The 21,076-nt window shown below is 38.1% G+C and overlaps 1 protein-coding gene and 1 pseudogene across 5 annotated transcripts in view; both read left to right on the top strand.

The window, feature by feature from the left end:
* Positions 1 to 21,076, top strand: part of NEMF (nuclear export mediator factor) — a 71,557-nt gene that overhangs the window by 27,496 nt on the left and 22,985 nt on the right. For 4 of the 5 annotated variants that reach the window (XR_010338578.1, XM_021668198.2, XM_021668196.2 and 1 more), the window contains 6 exons: positions 216 to 407; positions 658 to 721; positions 3,643 to 3,731; positions 13,622 to 13,725; positions 15,742 to 15,804; positions 20,037 to 20,149. Coding sequence is in view for 4 of the 5 variants with exons in the window: in XM_021668198.2 (XP_021523873.2) it covers positions 216 to 407; positions 658 to 721; positions 3,643 to 3,731; positions 13,622 to 13,725; positions 15,742 to 15,804; positions 20,037 to 20,149 (625 nt within the window). In the remaining variant the exon portion in view is untranslated. The remainder of the gene's footprint in view (positions 1 to 215; positions 408 to 657; positions 722 to 3,642; positions 3,732 to 13,621; positions 13,726 to 15,741; positions 15,805 to 20,036; positions 20,150 to 21,076) is intronic. The other variant, XM_021668197.2, reaches the window with a different exon arrangement.
* On the top strand, positions 13,749 to 15,307 carry LOC135270426 (small ribosomal subunit protein uS10m-like; annotated as a pseudogene).

Below are 21,076 nucleotides of genomic sequence, written 5' to 3'. Positions count from 1 at the left end.
CAGTTAATGCTTGTCTTTATTTTGTTACTTTAATTGTTCACTGTATTAAAAATTTTTTCTTTATATTTTGAAATTTATTAAAGCAATTAATTTAGATTAATATAAATAATGAAACTGTTTACTGTAAAGCATTTATAATTTTTTGAGGAAGAAAATTGAAAATAAAAAAGTGATGTCATTGACATTAGTGAAATACTATTGAATATTTTTAATAGAAATCCATACTTGTTATCAGAGGAGGAAGATGATGATGTTGATGGTGACGTCAGTGTTGAGAAAAATGAAACCGAACCACCAAAAGGAAAAAAGAAAAAGCAAAAGAATAAACAGCTGCAGAAGCCTCAGAAAAATAAGCCATTACTTGTAGATGTTGATCTCAGCTTGTCAGCATATGCCAATGCCAAAAAGTAAGTCATTTAAGTTTAAATTTTAGGCAAAATATTATCTGCAATAAATTAAGGAATTAAGGATGTTAAAAAATTCAAAATTTCACCAGTATATGCATACTTTTTTTTGGGCGAAAATACATTTTTTAATTTTGTTTTGTTAATTATACAGTTTGTTCTGATTTATTCTGTATAATTTGAGAATTTGTAAAGTTAGAAAACTAAACAATAAAGGTTTTACTTAAAATTTAACAGAAATATGTTTTTCTAGGTATTATGATCACAAGAGATATGCTGCTAAGAAAACGCAAAAGACTGTTGAAGCTGCTGAGAAGGTACTGAGTATTTCTTTTTTTTTTTTTTTTTTTGAAACGGAGTTTTACTCTTATTGCCCCAGCTGGAGTGCAGTGGCATGATCTCGGCTCGCTGCAAACTCCACCTCTAAAGTGATTCTCCTGCTATTCGCTGGTATTATAGGCATGTGCCACCATGCCTGTCTAATTTTGTATTTTTAGTAGGGACAGAGTTTCTCCATGTTGGTCAGGCTGGTCTCAAACTCCTGACCTCAGGTTATCTGCCCACCTCAGCCTCCCAAAGTGCTGGGATTACAGATGTGAGCCACTGCGCCCTGCCGGTCCTGAGTATTTCTTAGAGTGAATATTAGTTATTTTTGCCTGCTTAATTTAATGGACATAATTATTTCTTCTATTTAAATGAGGTTTTCTAATTCAGAAGTAACTTTCAAACTTAACTTTATGTTTTTCTAAGTATTATCACAAATGTATGTATTTCCAGTGTTTTTTTTCCCCAAGCCTACTCCTCCCCCATTCTTCCTCATCTCAGTAAATAGCACCTTCATTTTTCTGTTTGCTCAGGTTAAAAATGTTTGTGATATCCTGGACTCTTCTCCCATAAATCATGCAGTTCATCAGTAAATCCTTTGGTTCTTTCTTTAAAGTATAGCCAGGATCTAGCTACTACTCTTTATTTCCACTGGTCAGTCGTCTATCACCTCTGTGTTCACATGGGCTGTAGCAATAGCCTCTGGTCGGATCTCTCTTCTTCTCCCTTTTTCCCACTGTACTGTTCTCCACATAGCAGCCATTGTGATCCCTTTTTTTTTTTTTTTTGAGATAGAGTTTTGCTCTTGTTGCCCAGGCTGGAGTATAATGGTGCAATCAGCTCACTGCAACCTCTGCCTCCTGGGTTCAAGCTATTCTCCTGCCTCAACCTCCCAAGTAGCTGGGATTATAGGCATGCACCACCACACCTGACTAATTTTGTATTTTTAGTAGAAACGGGGTTTCTCCATGTTGGTTAGGCTGGGCCTTGGCCTCCCAAAGTGCTGGGATTACAGGTGTAACTCACCATGCTGAGCCCCATTGTGATCCTTTCAAATCAAAAGTGAAGACTGGATGTGGTATTTCATGCCTGTCATCGCAGCACTTTGGAAAACCCAGGCGGAGGATCACTTGAGGCCAGGAATTTGAGACCAACCTGGCCAAAATGGTGAAACCTCGTATCTACTAAAAATACAAAAATTAGCCAGACATGATGGCGGGCGCCTGTAATCCCAGTTACTTGGGAGACTGAGGCAGGAGAATCGCATGAATCTGGGAGGTGGAGGTTGCAGTGAGCCGAGATCATGCCATTCTCCAGCCTGGGTGACACAGTGAGACTCCATCTCAAAAAATATATAAAAAAATTTTTAAATCAAAATTGAAGTCCTTTCTCTCTGGACAAAATCTTCCAGTTGCTTCCCATCTTAATACAATTCAGAGCCTTTCTTCTGTCCTCCAAGAAAGACAGGAGATCTGCTTCCCTCTGACTTCATCACCTGCATTCCCCCTCTCATACACTCTTGCTGGTTACACTGGGATCTTAGCTTCATAAAATAATGGCACATGCTCCTCTTTCAGGGTCTTTGCCCTTGCTGTTCTCTCTACCTGGAATTTTCGGTTAGTCCCCTCTCATCTGTGTAAATGAAATTTAATTAGAGAATCCTTCCTTGACCACTGATTACTAACAATAGTACCACCCTGAATCACTCCATCTATAATTTCCCTTATTTTTGTTCCTGAAAAACACTCCCCCTAGCCCAACATGTTTATTTGAATATTTTTTTCTGCGTTTCCTCTAGAATATAGATTACATGAAAGTAAAATCTTTGTCTGTGCTGATCGTTGCCGCATCGAAATCCCTGGAATATTGTCTGGAACAGAGTAGGCACTTCAATAGCTGTTAAATGAGTGGCCCTCATGACTTGGCCTTCTGTCTACTGCTCCAACCTCAACCTCATTTGTTGTCATTTTGCCCTTGATCACTACTTGCTGATCATTTTTTTTTTCTTTTTTTTTTGCTTATAATACCCTTTTTCCTGTTTTTTCTTTTTTCTTTTTTTTTTGAGACCGAGGAGTATTGCTCTGTTGCCCAGGCTGGAGTGCAGTGGCTCGATCTCGGCTCACTGCAACCTCTGCCTGCCGGGTTCAAGCAGTTCTCCTGCCTCAGCCTCCTGAGAGCTGGGACTATAGGCATGCGCCACCATGCCTGGCTACTTTTTTGTATTTTTGGTAGAGACAGGGTTTCACCATGCTGGCCAGGCTGGTCTCGGACTGCTGACCTCGTGATACACCCGCCTCAGCCTCCCAAAGTGCTGGGATTACAGGTGTGAGCCATTGCACCCGGCCCCCTTTTTCCTCTTCTTTGCCTGATAACCCCATTAGTCATTGAGGATTCTGCTTAAATGTCATTTCTTCAGAGATACATCTTCTTTGATCATAATGTGGTATAAATTGGGTTTCCTTGTTATACTCCTATAGCATCTTTAGAAGCACTTACCATATATTTATTTAAAGAATTATATGTTTAATAGTTGTCTCTTCTAGACTTCCTGGGGTGGGAGTGGGGGTTTTGTCCATCTTGTTCACTGTTGTATCTCTAACGGTATCTAGCCCAGAACCTACAGTATGATAAGCACTCAGTATCTAGAAAATGAACAAGGTATTTATTAATTCGTAAGTCTTAGGCAAATATTTGCATGTAGTAGTAAATCTTTGTTTAGATTATTTTAATACTTAAGGCAAAAATCTTTTCATTTTTCATTACTTTGAAGTATGCATATTTGTGTGTGTGTGTGTGTGTGTGTGTAGATTGTGCCATTTTGTGCCATTTAAAAAACAATTTCTTGCCCCATTATTTACTTTGATGTTAAATAAATTCATAACCAATTATTTTTAAAACTCTTTTCTATAAATAGGCATTCAAATCAGCAGAAAAGAAAACAAAGCAAACATTAAAAGAAGTTCAGACTGTTACGTCTATTCAAAAAGCTAGAAAAGTATATTGGTAAGTGTTCTATCTCTTTTAAATTTACTTTTTCTTTTTATTAAGATTATCCATGCACATTGTTTAGAAAAGTCGAGCAGTTCCTCAAAGCTTGTTAGAAAAACCAGTAGCTCTGCAATTTTTTTGTTGGTTTGTTTGAGACAGGGTCTCAGTCTGTCACCCAGGGTGAAATACAGGGGTGTGAACATGGCTCACTGTAGCCTTGACCTCCAGGGCTCGAGCAGTTCTCCTACTTCAGCCTCCCAAGTGGCTGAGACTACAGGCACATGCCACCGTGCCCAGCTAATTTTTTACTTTTTGTGTAGAGACAGGGTCTCACTTTGTTGCCCAGGCTGGTCTTAAACTTTTGGGTTCAAGAAATCCTCCTGCCTCAGCCTCCTAAAGTGCTGGATTACAGGCATACACTTCTGCACTCAGCTAGCTCTGTAGTTCCTCACCTTTACTCTATTTCTTGCTCTCTGAAGGAAATTACTTTTAGCTCTTTTAGTTGATTCTTTTGATATTTGCCTTTATTTCTGTTAGTAATATGCTTATATTGCTTCTTAATTTTTCTATTTTACAGTGTTACTGACTTTCCGCTGTGAAAGATGAGGATTTCCCTCTTTCCACTTGTGTTCCATTACATACACATACAGTTACAGCATAATTTTGTCAAGATTAATAGTCAGCATTGGCATCATTATAAATATTTAAATTATAGTTATAGCTGAGCCACATAGAATTCTGTTTTCTTTTTTCTTCCTTGCTCAGTTTTAAAAATCTTCCCTGGAGTTACTAATCGTCAGTTAATTTGCTTTCTTTTCATTTTTGTTCTTACCACTAATTTATGTAAATATTATCTTTCAAGTGTGTTCAGACGCATTGGAATCCAATCCCTGTCATCTTGCAGAGGTCAGAAGTCTCTCCTGGAGCTTTTTGACTTACTTTATTTTAGACTGGTTCTCTCTAAGCATCTTACAACTTCCTTTTATTGTTATCTTGGAAGTTATCTTTACCCTTCTCTGTGTTGGAAACTCTTCTGGATCTCACACTTCTTTCTTGGTTGAAGGAGTATGTGTTCCAGAAGCTTCACAAGAAAGGGTTTATAGGAAGCAAAGTTTTTGAGGTCTCCAGTGTATAAAACATTTTACTCTTATAGTGTGACTGGGCTGGGTGCAGTGGCTCATTCCTGTAATCCAAGCACCATGGGAGGGTGAGGTGGGTGGATCTCTTAAGCTCTGGAGTTTAAAACGAGCCTGTGCAACATGGCAAAACCCAATCTCTTTTTTAAAAAATTGAGTATAGGATTCTACTATGAAAATACATTTTTCTCAGACTTTTAAATGCATTGCTTCATTATAGTAACTTGAGAAATCTGGTATTATTTTGATAGTTGATATTTTTTATTATTTTTTTTGAGACACAGTCTCACTTTGTTGCCCAGGCTGGAGTGCAGTGGTGTGATCTCAGCTCACTGCAACCTTCACCTCCCAGGTTCAAGTGATTCTCCTGTCTCAGCCTCCCAAGTAGCTGGGATTACAGGTGCCTGCCACCACGCCCAACTAATTTTTGTATGTTTAGTAGAGAAGGGTTTCTGCCATGTTGGCCAGGCTAGTCTAACTCCTGGCCTCAAGTGATCTGCTGACCTCAGCCTCCCAAAGTGCTGTGACAATAGGCATGAGCCACCACACCTTGCTGATAGTAGATATTTTGCATGAAACTTGTTTTTGCCTTTCTATAAGCTTATAGATTTTTTCCTTCCTCCCAATTTTTTCTCTAAATTTTTTTTTTGTTCTTTTTTTTTATTCCTCTCCTTGAATTATAAATTTTTCAAAATTTTATAATTGGTGGGGTTGGTGGTGATGCTTTACTCCATTATATTGGACACTTTGTGGGCTGTTTTAATTCAGAAACTTTCAGTTCTGAGACATTTTCTTGAAATAGTTCTTGAAAAACTGCCAGATCTCTACTTTCTTTTTTCATCTTCTTTTGTAAATCTTGTTTTTAAGATATGGGACCCCCTAGACCAGTCCTCCAATTTTGTTGCATTTTCTATTTTTAAGTCTGTCATTTTGCTGTGTATCCTGGGAGTTTCCTCAGCTTTATCTTCCATTGAATCCTTCCACTGAATTTTTTACTTCCTATCATCTTTTTAATTTTAAGAACTCCTCAACATAGTGTTACTGGCACAAACAACAACAACAAAACATAAAAAGAGGACTTTCTTTTGGTTCTTGGAATATACCTTTAAAAAAAAAAGTTTCCACCCTAGTTTCTTTTAGCTCTCTTTGATGTATTACTTTTTTTTTAGTATTCTTTTCTTGCAAGTCTCTGTCTTCTCCAAGTTGTTTCTTTTTAACTTTTATTTAATTATATATATTTAGGCTGGGCACGGTGGCAGTCACACTTGTAATCCTAGCACTTTGGGAGGCCAAGACAGGAGGATCACTTGAGGTTAGGAGTTCGAGACCAACCTGGCCAACATGGTGAAACCCTGCCTCTACTAAAAACACAAAAAATTAGCCTGGTGGTGGGTGCCTGTAATCCCAGCTACTAGGGAGACAGAGGCATGAGAATCTCTTGAACTTTGGAGGCAGAGGTTTCAGTGAGCCGAGATCGTGCCACTGCACTCCAGCCTGGAGGGCAGAGTAAGACTCTGTCTCAAAAAAAAAAAAAAAATTATCTCAGGAGACTCCAATAATGCTAGACCTCTCAAAGACAAAAGTTAAAAGTCATGTAGTCCCCCTACCCCACCACACATACTGATTAGAGACCAGAAGTTAATCTGTTTGGCAGACATACTCCCTTTCTTTTCTTAACATGGCAGCAGTCTTTCCACAATTGATTACACACTTAATCATGATCGTCGTTTTCATCCCCTGGAGGATGTTAATAAGAGGAAAGGGGCCAGCATTACCTCTGTTGTTCTTGTTTTAGTAGGGACGGAGTCTTTTGGTGTTCCCCAGGCTGGTCTCAAACTCTGGGCTCAAGCGATCCTCCCACCTCAGCCTCCTAAAGTGCTGGGATTACAGGTATAAGCCACCATGCCCAGCCCTACCATTATTACTTTTGTTTTCCTTTGAGACAGAGTCCTAGCTCTATTACCCATGCTGGAGTGCACTGGCGTGATCTTGGCTCACTGTAACCTTTGCCTCCTGGGCTCATGGAATTATCCTGCCCCAGCCTCCCAAGTAGCTGGGACTACAGGTGTGCACCACCATGCCCAGCTAATTTTTGTATTTTTAGTAGAGATGTTATTTCACCATATTGGCCAGGCTGGTCTCAAATTCCTGATCCCAAGTGATCTGCCCTCCTCAGGCTCCCAAAGTGCTGGAATTATAGGCAATAGCCACCGCGCCCAGCCCATTATTACCTGTGGATGCAGTACTTTCAGAATCTGAAGTGGAGAGGGTAAGGAACTTAAGCAAAGTCATGCAGTGACCATAGGACAGCCCATAAGTGCTGACAGCTTTGAAGAATGACTCTGTCCTGGCACCAAACTCAAAAGGTATTCATTAACTTTTCTTTGAGCCATAAAAAGGATCAAATGTATCATTTCAAAACACACACACACACACACACACACACACACACACACACACACACACTTGCCTGCTCTCAAACAAAAGCAAATGAGGGGCCAGGCATGGTGGCTCACGCCTGTAATCTCAACCCTTTGTGAGGCCGAGGTAGGTGGATCACGCGGTCAGGAGTTTGAGACCACTTTGGCCAATATGTCTCTACTAAAAATACAAAAAGTAGCCGGGCATGGTGGCTCCGGCCTGTAGCAACCCGAAAGGCTGAGGCAGAAGAATCACTTATACCTGGGAGGGGGAGGTTGCAGTGAGCTGAGATCGAGCCACCCCACTCCAGCCTGGGTGACAGAATGAGACTCCATCTTAAAAAAAAAAAAAAGAAAAGAAAAAGAAAAAGCAAATGGGTGGCTAAAGTAGCTCTCTGACCCTCTGAAAACATTTTCCGAATATAAATTAGCTAAGGGATATCACATTCTACACCCTTGAAGCAAGTAAAGGGAAGGTACTGGATAGATGCTCACAAACGAAAACATGGGTACATGCAATTGCTCTGCCTAAGGGACGTCAGCATTCAGAACTCTCTCCTTTTCAGGTAGTTTCTATTTTTGTAAGAAAAGAAAAAGTTAAAGCATTTACATATAAAGGTAGGGATAGGCTGGGTGCAGTGGCTCATGCCTGTAATCCCAGTACTTTGGGAGTCCATAGGTGGGTGGATCACCTGAGGTGAGAAGTTTGAGACCAGCCTGGGCAACAAATCAGAACAGATCAGGCGAAACCCATCTCTATCTAGAAAAAATACAAAAATCAGCTAGATGTGGTAGCACACAACTGTGGTCCCAGCTACTCTGGGCAACAGAGTGAGACTCTATCTCAAAAAAGAAATATATATACTTATATATAAATATATGTTATATATTACATTTGTATATGCATATATATTATATACTATATATGGATATATATTATATACTTAGATATAAACATATATAAAATACATTATATTTATATATAAATATATATTAAATACTTATATAAATATATATTATATACTTGAATATGTTTATAAATATACTTATATATAAATATATATTTATATATTATGTATATATTTCTTCTGAGAGAGAGAGATTTTTTTGAGAGTCTGTCTGTCGCCCAGACTGGAGTGCAGTGTCATGGTCTTGGCTCACTGAAACGTCTGCCTCCCAGACTCCAGTGATCCTCCTACCTCAGCCTCTCAAGTAGCTGGGACCACAGGTGTGTGCCATATCATCTAGGTAATTTTTGTATTTTTTGTAGAGACGGGGTTTCACCTGGTGTGTGTGTATGTACACACACGTTTGTGTGTGTGTGTGTGTGTGTGTGTGTGTGTGTGTATATATATATACTTGTATATATTTATACATATATGCATATATATATATAGACAGGGTTTTGCCTGATATATATATATATATATGTATAAATGTATGTATGTATTTATATTTAAGGTCTGCAGTATGTTTTTATTATATACATATGCATAATGAAATGATTAATATGGTCAAATTAACATTAACATATTCATTGTCTCACATAGTTACTCTGTTTTTTTTGTGTGTGTGGTAAGAGCACTTAAAAATCTCTCTTAGCTGCCGGGTGTGGTGGCTCATGCCTGTAATCAGCTCTTTGGGAGGCCGAGGCAGGCAGATCACCTAAGGTCAGGAATTCTAGAGCAGCCTAACCAACATGGAGAAACCCTGTCTCTACTAAAAATAGAAAATTAGCTGGGCATGGTGATATATGCCTGTAATCCCAGCTACTCGGGAGGCTGAGGCAGGAGAATCGCTTGAATCCAGGAGGCAGAGGTTGTGGTGAGCCGAGATGGTGCCATTGCACTCTAGCCTGGACAATAAGAGTGAAACTCCATCTTAAACAAAATCTCTCTTAGCAAATTTCCAGTGTATAATACAGTGTTATAACCATATTCCTCATGCCATATATTAGATGTTTAGAGTTACTCATCTTATGTAACTGTAACTTGATATTTTTTGACATATCCACAACAGCCCTACTGCACTCTTCTTTTTTTTTCTTTTCTTTTGGAGACGGAGTCTCACTCTGTCACACAGGCCGACGAGTAGCTGGGAATACAAGTGTTTTCTTTTAAATGTTTCTTTTGTCTTCAGCTTTCATAGTAGAGACTTTCATTAATGTTTGATGCTCCTTGATTGTCTATTCAACGTTTTACATTTTATGGTAGATTATTAAAATGCTGATTGGAAGTTCCCTGGGGGTTGAGCTTGTAAAATGATCTGTCTTGGCCATTTTTTGTGGAATCCTCGTTGTCTTTAGCCCTTTTCCTGTTGAACTAGTCTCATTTCCCAGAAAAGATTCTTTTTCTCCCCTGCTTTGTAAGGTGAAGACCTGGCTGTTGCAGCATTTGGGGAGCCCAGTGGGAATAATAGGCTGAGTCTTAGGATCCAGTAATTCATTTACTTAGTTGCTGTGTTTTACATATATTACTTTTGATTATAGCTGTGCCACATTTACTCTTGTCCAGACATCATCTTTATACCCTTTCTAGAGAAATTAACCTCTGGCCTTGTTAGGAAATGGAATAGGAATTAGCTGGAAAGATGTATGGAACTAACTGCTTCTTGAACAGACTTTTAGCCAGTCCTCCTATTTTCATTCCCATCTTAAACTCTGTTTCCTTGAGTACTTGTACTGCTATTTCTTTAGCCTTTATGAATTTTACATTGTAAATTTAGTTGTTGCTTTTTTCACCATCAGCTTAGGATTCAGCTTCTTGAGTGTAATCACTTGTTTTCCAGCTTTCAAGATCTGTTTGTATTTGTCTCTTCTCCTTCTCTGATTGACATCTCTGTTGATGAATAGGATTATCCTGTAATTTTTATTTCTTTTAATGTTCTTGTTAGGTATTGGTATCAAGGTCATATTGCCTCATAAAACAAGTTGGAGAGTACTCCTTTTTCAGTTGTTATTAAATATCTCATGAAATTTACCTGCAAAGCTGAATAGTCGTGGAGTTTTCTTTGGGAAAGCTTTTCATTGCAGATTCAGATTTTTTAGTATATGTAAGGATTGTTCAAATTTCCTAGTTTTGGTAAGCAGTGTTTTTTTTTTTTGTTTTTTTTTTGAGATGAAATCTCACTCTGTCACCCAGGCTGGAGTGCAGTGGTGCGATCTCAGCTCACTAAAACCTCCACCTTCTGGGTTCAAGAGATTCTCCTGCCTCAGCCTCTTGAGTAGCTGGAACTACAGGCGTGTACCACCACTCCTGGCTAATTTTGTGTATTTTTAGTAGAGATGGTTTTACCGTGTTAGCCACGATGGTCTCGATCTGCTGACCTTGTGATCTGCCCAGCCTCCCAAAGTACTGGGATTACAGGTGTGAGCCACCTTGCCTGGCCAGTAAGCAGTATTTTTTTTAAAGAGTTTGTCCGAAGTTTAAAATATATTGGCAGAAAGTTTATAATATTCCTCTGCAAATTTGTCTGTTTCTCCTTTTACTTCTGCCAGTTTTTGCTTTTTATTTTATTATTATTTTTGAGACGGACTCTGACTCTGTCGCTCAGGCTACAATGCAGTGGCACAATCTCAGCTCACTGAAACCTCCATCTCCCAAGTTCAAGTGATACTACTGCCTCAGCCTCCCGAGTAGCTGGGACTACAGGCACGTGCCACCACATCTGGTTTTTTTTCTATTTTTAGTAGAGATGGAGTTTTATCATGTTAGCCAGGATGCTCTTGATCTCCTGACCTTGTGATCTGCCTACCTGGGTCTCCCAAAGTGCTGGGATTACAGGTGTGAGCCACCACACCTAGCCTTTTGCTTTTTATATATGAGGCAATGTAATTAGATGATACAACTATAGAACTGTTTTATCTTCCTAATGAATTGAGCCTTTTATCAAATGTAATGAAATGTCCTTCTAACTTGTAACTATTTTTTTCATTCTTTGTCAGATATAACTAGATCAACTTTCTTTTGGTTAGTGTTTGCATGGCATATCTTTTTTCTTTCTTTCTTTTTTTAAGACATAGTCTTGCTCTGTCACCCAGGCTGAAGCGCAGTGGTACGATCTCAGCTCACTGCAACCTCTGCCTCCTGGGTTCAAGCAATTCTCCTGCCTCAGCCCCCCGAGTAGTTGGGAGTACAGGCACCTGCCACCATGCCTGGCTAATTTTTCTATTTTTAGTAGAGATGAGGCTTCACCATGTTGGCCAGGCTGGTCTTGAACTCCTGATCTCAAGTGATCTGCCCACCTTGGCCTCCCAAAGTGCTGGGATTACAGGCGTGAGCTACCACACCTGGCCTTTTTTCATCATTATATTTCAACCTTTCTATCTTTGTATTTTAAAGGAGCATATGTGTAGTTGTTGTTGTTTTCCAGTTTGACAGTCTTTGCCTGTTACCTGGGCATTTAGTGCTTTTATATTTAATGTAATCTCTCATATATTTGGGTTTAAATCTGCCCATCTTACTGTTTGCTTTTTATTTGTCCCATTGGTTCTGTGTCCTCTTTTGTCTTCCTTAGTGCCTTCTTTTGATTGGCTACTTTTTATTCACTTGTTGGCTGTATATTCCTTTACTAAGATGATTACAAAATACATCTATGATGTTTCTCTCCCATTCTTTTTGTTCTTATGTCTTTGTCTTTATACAAACTTCTTTACTATCAATAGGGGAGTGGTTAAGTAAGTAAAGTGCATCCATTTAGCAATGAAGAAACTACTTTTAGGTGAAAAAACCAGTATGCAGAACAGTTTATGTTATGTCTAAAAAAGAGAAGATTAGGATAAATATTTTAGCTTTTTTATGTGTAAAGACTCTCGAGATGGAGACTCAACAAGCCAATCACAATGGCTCCCCCTTTGGTTTAGTAACAGGAACTGAAGGTATGCAGAATCTCTCACTACCTTAATAGAAGTAAAAAATTTTATTCAACCATGAATATGTGTTACCCAATCAAAAAATTGGATTAGAAAATAGTGGTAAAGGCCGGGCGCGGTGGCTCAAGCCTGTAATCCCAGCACTTTGGGAGGCCGAGGCGGGTGGATCACGAGGTCAAGAGATCGAGACCATCTGGTCAACATGGTGAAACCCCGTCTCTACTAATACAAAAAAATTAGCTGGGCACGGTGGCGCGTGTCTGTAATCCCAGCTACTCAGGAGGCTGAGGCAGGAGAATTGCCTGAACCCAGGAGGCGGAGGTTGCGATGAGCCGAGATCACGCCATTGCATTCCAGCCTGGGTATCAAGAGCGAAACTCCGTCTCAAAAAAAAAAAAAAAAAAAAAAAAAAAAAGAAAATAGTGGTAAAGTTCTTTTGATATTGTATTAGGGGGTTTAAGTATCTGTGCTCAGTTTACCTTTTTTTTTTGAGATGGAGTCTCATTCTGTCACCACCAGGCTGGAGTGCAATGGTGCAATCTCGGCTCATTGCAACCTATGCCTCCCAGGCTCAAGCAATTTTTCTGCCTCAGCCTCCCGAGTAGCTGGGATTACAGGTGCCCACTACCACACCCAGCTTATTTTTGTATTTTTAGTAGAGATAGGGTTTCACCATGTTGGCCAGTATGGTCTTGATCTCCTGACCTTGTGATCCGCCTGCCTCAGCCTCCCAAAGTACTGGGATTACAAATGTGAGCCATTGTACCCGGCCCAGTCTACCATTTTTAACCAGAATTTTTAAAAATGGTGGATTAAATCATACAGAAGATAATCTCCATAGTCATATATAATGTGCAAGTATTTATATTCCTCTGTCTTGCATGTAATTTTCTAAATGTCATACAGATATATACTCTATACTTTTTATCCTGCAAGTATTAATCATGAAAACCCAAGTTACTTTGTCTTTTGAGAAAAGTTACAATTTTACCCTTCTAAAGACAAGTTTTGGTATTTTGTATTTTAAGAAATGTAAAGAATATCATATCTAAAGATTAATTATGTTCATTTATTGAGAGCAGAGTGGGAAAACATTTCTTATCAGTGGTCTAAAGCCTATTCAGTGCTTCACTGAAAGAAAGCTAAACCTAAGGACCATATGTCATTTTATACTTTGGCTTTATGTAATTTATTGTTATAAGTTACTGAGTTTAAGAAGGCTGTGTGGGGTAAGGAGATAACTTTTTTAAAACATAGAATTTAATTTCTTCTTTCTAAGACTGTCTTAAGAATATCCTAGAGCAATTTGTGTTACAGGTTTTTAGTAAGATTCAGCTTGATGCCTTAAAAAAAATTACATCATCAACTTGTCTTAACCTACACAGGCAGGATAGCTTCCTGTTTTGTTTTGTTTGCAAAAAGTGTATGAATTTAGGCAGCTATAAAGAAAAGTTTACTATTTTTCTTTCATTTTGGTAGGTTTGAGAAATTTCTGTGGTTCATTAGCTCAGAGAACTATCTAATTATAGGTGGACGAGATCAGCAACAGAATGAAATAATTGTGAAACGATACTTGACACCAGGTAGGTAAGATTAAAATATGGAAAAATTTTCTCTTAACTGATTGGATCAGTCAATATTAGGCATTGATTTCCTTGTTGCACTCTTTTGTTTGATAGATTTAACTAGTAGAAAGATTTAATGCATGATGGTTCATGGTTCACTGAATACGTGTTTTGATGCTTAGATCTTAAGTGAGTATTCCTAAAGTGGTACTGCTGAGCTAATCTGCAGTGTTGGACTTTCGATGTTGTATTACATTAACAGAATAACTTTCAGTCCTCCAAAGTCATTGTGGGTCAAATTTTTAAAAGCTTATTGTTGAGGTCGGGAGCGGCAAGATGGCGGTGCGGACAGCGCTCGGGGCCGTGTGCCAGCGTTTCTGGGATTGGGGAATTTTTCTGTAAACAGTTCTAAGGGCAGTACAGCCAAAAATGGTGGCTTTCTTCTCAGTACCAGTATGAAGTGGGTACAGTTTTCAAATCTACATGTTGATGTTCCAAAGGATTTGACCAAACCTGTGATAACGATCTCTGATGAACCAGACACATTATATAAGCGCCTGTCGGTTTTAGTGAAAGGACACGATAAGGCTGTATTAGACAGCTATGAATATTTTGCTGTGCTTGCTGCTAAAGAACTTGGTATCTCTATTAAAGTACACGAACCTCCAAGGAAAATAGAGCGATTTACTCTTCTCAAATCGGTGCATATTTACAAGAAGCACAGAGTTCAGTATGAAATGAGAACACTTTACAGATGTTTAGAGTTAGAACGTCTAACTGGAAGCACAGCAGATGTCTACTTAGAACATATTCAGCGAAACTTACCTGAAGGAGTTGCCATGGAATTAACAAAGACACAAATAGTACAGTTACCAGAACACATCAAGGAGCCAATCTGGGAAACAGTATCAGAAGAAAAAGAAGAAAACAAGTCCTAAAGCCTCAAGGAGGCCATTTGTGCCTGAATTTGAAATGAGGGTGGGCCAGATGAGTATGTTTAAATGGAGAGTGCTTCCCGCTGAGATGATCTGAGTCTGCCTAACTGCTCCATTGAGTTTTTGTGCCCTGATCAGCTGAGAGCAGGGAATGGAACTTTAATGACAGACTGGACTCTAGCGGAAGAACCACTTTTATCTATTCTTTTTATACATGTCATTCTTTCAGTTCTGATTTCAGAGAAAACCACTTTGATTCAAAGTAGAAAGAGTGAAAATTCTGTTTTGTTATGCTGCTGGTGTTCAATTATTAGTTTGTTCCATTTTTATATTAGTTGATTCAACTGAAAATAAGTGCTTGAAATGTTCTTCACACCTTTTTTTTTTTTTTTAAGATTCCTAGAAGGAATCTTTGATTAATTCAAATTGAGCAGTTAAAGTTTTTGATATTTATCTTTGTGCAGGCTGGCATATGCTAATTTGGGGGTGGTAACCAACCAATTTTATCTCATTTAAGCATAACATTTTGGAGAGTGTGAATATACTTTCCAGCAGATCAAACATATTTATGACATGCACTGACCTCTTCTTGTAGCCCAAAACTTTATAGAATTGCCTATCAGGATCACTGTAATGGAATTTATAATCTCAAGAAATTACCAGTTGTATTATTAAAAAAAAAAAAAAAAGCTTATTGTTGCGGTGTTAAAGTTTGCAATCATTTTTCACACTTAGAATTAGGACTTGGCCAGGTGCGGTGGCTCACACCTGTAATCCCAGCCACTTTGGGAGACCAAGGCGGGCAGATCACCTGAGGTCAGGAGTCCAGGATCAGCCTGGCCAACATGGTGAAACCCTGTCTCCTCTAAAAATACCTAAAAAATTAGCTGGGCGTGGTGGTGCGCACCTGTAATCCCAGCTATTCGCGATGCTGAGGGAGGCTGAGGTGGGAGAATCACTTGAACCTGGGCGGCAGAGGTTGCAGTGAGCCAAGATTGTGCCACTGCACTCCAGCCTGGGTGACAGAGCGAGACTCCATCTCAAAAAAAAAAAGAGAATTAGGACTTAAAATGTCATTTTTTATTTTTCTGTGTTTAAGGAGACATTTATGTACATGCTGATCTTCATGGAGCTACTAGCTGTGTAATTAAGAATCCAACAGGTAATACATTTCTTTCTATTCAGAATTCCTGTTCCTTTCTTTAAATAATTTTTAATGTGACTGTAAGACAAATATTAATAGAGGACCCAATGTGGTGGCTCATGCCTGTAATCCCAGCACTTTGGGAGGCTGAAGTGTGAGGGTTATTTGAGACCAGGAGTTTGAGCAAGAAAGTTTGGGCAAGAAAGTGAAACCCCATCTCTACAAAATTTTTTTTAAAAGCTGGATGCAGTAGCATATACCTGTAGTCCCAGCTACAGAAAGTTGAGCTAGGATGATCAGCTTGGGTGACAGAGTGACACACACACATACACACACACCTATATAACGATAAAAGGATCAGTCTATCAAGAAGTTATAGCAATTATAAACATATGTGCCTCTAATAACAGAGCCCTAGAATACATGAAGGAAACCTGACAGAAATGAAGGGAGGAAGAGATAGTTCTACAATAATAATGGAGGACTTCAATACCCAACTTTCAGTCGTAGATAGAATAACTGTACACAGAATCAGCAAGGAAATGGAAGACTTGAACAGCATTATAAACTAAATCTAATAGACATCTCTAGAATACTCTGCCTAACAACAGCAGGATACAGGTTGAGTATCCTATGCTTGGGACCAGAAGTGTTTTTAGATTTTGGAGTACTTGCATTATACTTACCAGTTGAGCATTCCCAAATCCAAAAATCAGAAATTCAAAATGCTCCAAAACGCTTCTAGCGAACTGCAGTGAGAATTGTCTTTTGAGTCATCATGCTGTACTAAAAAGTTACAGATTTTGGAGCATTTTGGATTTTCAGATTTGGGATGCTCAACCTGTGTTTATTCTTAAGTGCCTATGAAATATTCTCTAGGGTAGATCATAGGATAGTCTATAAAACAAGCCTCAGTACATTTAAAACTATTGAAATTAGACAAAGTAAGTTTTCTGACTTATATAATGGGATGACATTAGAAACCAATAATAGAAGAAAATGTTTTAAATTCATAAGTATGAATTAAATTAAATACCACACTTATAAATAACCAGTGGAACAAAGAGGAAGTGCAAAAGATGTCACCAAACCCTTGAGATGAATGAAATGAAAATACAATGTATCAAAACTGGTGAGATGCAGGAAGAGCAGCCCTTGGGGGCAATAGTTTATAGCTGTAAATGCCTATATTTGAAAAGAGGAAAGATCTCAGATCAGTAACCTAACTTTGCACCTTAAGAACTAGAAAAACGGCCGGGCGCAGTGGCTCCCGCCTGTAATCCCAGCACTTTGGGAGGCCGAGGCAGGTGGATCACTAGGTCAAGAGATTGAGACCATCCTGGTCAACATGGTGAAACCCCGTCTCTACTAAAAATACAAAAAATTAGCTGGGCATGGTGGCGCGTGCCTGTAATCCCAGCTACTCAGGAGGCTGAGGCAGGAGAATTGCCTGAACCTAGGAGGTGGAGGTTGTGGTGAGCCGAGATCGCGCCATTGCACTCCAGCCTGGGTGACAAGAGCGAAACTCTGTCTCAAAAAAAAAAAAAGAAAAAAAAGAACTAGAAAAACAACCTAAAGCAAGGAGAAGGAAGAAAATAATAAAGATTAGAGTGAAAATGAATAAAACAGAGTAGAAAAAAAAATAGAGAAAATGAACAAAACCCAAGTTGGTTCTTTGAAAAAATAAACAAAATTGATAAACCCTTGGCTAGACTGACCAAGAAAATAGAGGATTCACATTCCTAAAATCAGGATTGAGATAGGGAACATTACTACTGACTTTATAGTTATCATAAGGATTATAAGGGAATATATGCCAACAGATTATATAATCAAATGAAATGGACAAATTTGTAGAAAGATACAAACTAGTAAAACTGACTCAAGAAAAAACAAAGAATTGAAGTCAACCTGTAAGTACAGAGATTGGATTAATAATAAAGAATTAAAAAAAAAAATACTCATCAAAGAAAACCCTAGGCCAGATGGCTTCATTGGTGAATTATACCAAGAAAGTTGAATGCCAGTTCTTCACAAACTCTTCCAAAAAAATAGCATTAACGGGAACACTTCCTAACTCATTCTACAAGACCAGTATTACAAAACCAAAGATAGCACAAGAAAACTACAGACCAATACCAGTTGTAAATATAGACACAAAAATCTTTGACAAAATATTAGCAAACTGAATCTAAGAGCATATTAAAGGGATTGTATACCATGACAAAGTAATTTATCTCAAGAATGAAAGGTTCATTCAGTATATGGAAATGAATGTAATATAGTCTACTAATAAAGGACAAAAAACATACATGATTATCTCAATTGATGAAGAAAAACTATTTGACAGAATTCATCATCTGTTTGTGATAAAAAACACTCAGCAAACTAGGAATAGAAGGGAAATTCCTCAACTTGGTAAACAAGCATTTATGAAGAACCCACAGCCAACAATCATAATTAATAGTGAAAGATTGGATGCTTTCCTCCTCCCATGAGGAACAAGACAAGTATGTTTGTTCTTGCCATTTCTATTTAACATTATACTGGTGATTCTATGTAGGTCATTAGGCAATGAAAAGGAAAAATATCTAAATTAGGCAAAAGTAAAACTACCTGTGTTTACAGTTGATATGATCACACACATTTAAAAAACCTAAAGAATCCACCGTAAGTTATGAGAGCTAATAAACAAGTTCAGCAATGTCCAGGATATGAGATCAGTAAACAAAAATCAGTTGTATTTCTGTACACTACCAATGAACAATCTGAAAAGGAAATTAATAAAACAATTCAATGTATAATAGCATTAAAAAGAGGCCAGGCACAGTGGCTTATGCCTGTAATCACAGCACTTTGGGAGGCTGAGGCCGGGAGATCACCTGAGGTCATGAGTTCGAGACCAGCTTGGCCAACATGGCAAAAGCCATCTCTACTAAACATACAAAAAAATTAGCCAGGCGTGGTGGCGGTCGCCTATAATCTCAGCTATTCAGGAGGCTGAGGCAAGAGAATTGCTTGAACTTGGGAGTTGGAGGTTGCAGTGAGCTGAGATAGCGCCACTGCACTCCAGCCTGGGTGACAAGAGCGAGACTCCATCATAAAAAAAAAAATCACAAGATACCACTTTATACCCACTAAGATGATTATAATGAAAAAATAGACAATAACAGATGTTGGTGATGATGGTGGAGAAAATAGAATACTGCTGGTGGGAATGGAAAATGATACAGCTGCTGTGGGAAATGGTTTGGCAGTTCCAAAAAATGTTAAACATAATGCAGCAATTCCTCCCTTAGGTGTATACCCAAGATAAGCAAAGATATATGTCCACACAAAACTTATTTGCTGCAGGTATTGATAGCAGCATTATTTATAATAGCCAAGAAATGGAAACAATCCATATGTCATTCAGTTAATGAATGAACAAAATGTAGTATATCCACATAATGGAATATTATTCAGACTTAAAAAGAACAGAAGTACTTAATATGTGCTTTTAACATAGACGAGTCTTGAAAACATTAAGCTAAGTGAAAGAAGCCAACATAAAACACTATGTATAATTACATATTTTTTTTTTAATTTTTCTCCCCTCCTCATATAATTTATATGAAATGTCCAGAATGGGCAAAACCATAGAGACAGAAAATGGATTAATGACTGCCAGGGCCTGGGTACAGAGGAGAAATGGGGTGTGGCTACTAATGAATATAGGGTTTCTTCGCTGGGATGATGAAAATGTTCTGGAATTATATGGTGTTGATCGTCACACAGCATTATGAATATACAAAAACCCATTGAATTGTATACTTTACAGGGGTGAATTTTATGGCATATGAATTATACCACAATTTAAAAATATTTGGAATCTAACCATAAGGGACATATTATTCATATGCTCTTCATTTTGATGATTCAGCCAATCTATTTTAATTTTGGAAGTCTTCAAACTTTAAATGGATTTCTCTAAATTATCTTTTCTGGAGTGAAGTTAGAATTATTGATGGAGAGGGTATTTCTTCTCTGACATGTTTTATTTACATAGGTCATTTAAAAGCTTACTCTGTAAATAGCAATATTAAAAATACATTTTTAATGTGAATAGTAGATTTTTGTAATGGTGAAATAAAAACATATTAGTATTTAAGATACGTGAATGACTTTGTCATGCAGGTATGTGATTTTCATACCTTGCTCTGGAGAAAGTCCATACTTTGGTATTGAAATATTATGGATTGTTATTCCAGGAGAACCCATTCCGCCACGGACCTTGACTGAAGCTGGCACAATGGCACTTTGCTACAGTGCTGCTTGGGATGCACGAGTTATCACTAGTGCTTGGTGGGTGTACCATCATCAGGTAATAAGGGCTGTTGTCCTTTTTCTTAACTTACTAAGAGCTACTGTGTGCCAAATTTTGAGAGCATAGAAGTAAATAAAGCAGACAAGGCTCTACCTTGATAGAGCTAACATTTTGTTGGTAGAGGAAAATATGTACATAATGTCTGTCAGGTAATAAGTGCCATAAAATATGTATTTTTAAAAGCAGGGAAGGGGATAGAGCGTGATAGGGGCTGCCACTTTGGATGAAGTATTGGGAGAACCTTTCTGGGAAGGTAGGATTTGTGCAGAGAAGTAAATGAACAGAGTGATCCACACAGTTATACAGGATAAAGAGTGTTCCAGTTATTATTGATCATTATTGGCATACTGACCTAAAAGGCCTTTCTCCTGTTCATCTTTGTTGGAATATTCTCAATTCTCTTGGGCCCTTCCAGAAAAGTAGGTATATCCTTTTTTTGTTGTTGTTGTTCATTTTTTTTGTTTTGTGTGTACTTGGTTTTAGTAATTGCCCTTCTTTGTGGTTAATGATGTTATTGTGTGTGTTTTTTTTTTTTTGTATATATTTTTTTCTTTGTAGAGATGGGGTTTTACCATGTTGGCCAGGTTGTTCTCAAACTCCTGACCTCAAGTGATCCTCTCATCTCAGTCTCCCAAAGTGCTGGGATTATAGGGGTGAACCACAGCACCCAGCCAGTGCTGTTCAGTTTAGTGATACTTCATTCTGTATTTGACCTCACATTGCTATTGATTTCTTATTATACTTTTGAGAATTAAAATTGATGATGATGTACTTTTACAAGTTTCTAAAGCTGTATAGCAGGATAAAGAGTTCAATTTCACTATACTCGCTTAGATTCAGTTTCATTATCTGCTGTGCTGTGATATTGTCATATTGGGGGATTATAAATTGCTACCTCAATACTGTTATAAAAGTGGTTTTAAT

This window comes from Aotus nancymaae, unplaced genomic scaffold (assembly GCF_030222135.1).
Source record: "Aotus nancymaae isolate 86718 unplaced genomic scaffold, 86718_ANA_hifiasm-v0.15.2.pri h1tg000062l, whole genome shotgun sequence".
Taxonomy (NCBI): Eukaryota; Metazoa; Chordata; class Mammalia; order Primates; family Aotidae; genus Aotus; species Aotus nancymaae.
This window is presented reverse-complemented; position numbering and strand designations above follow the sequence as displayed.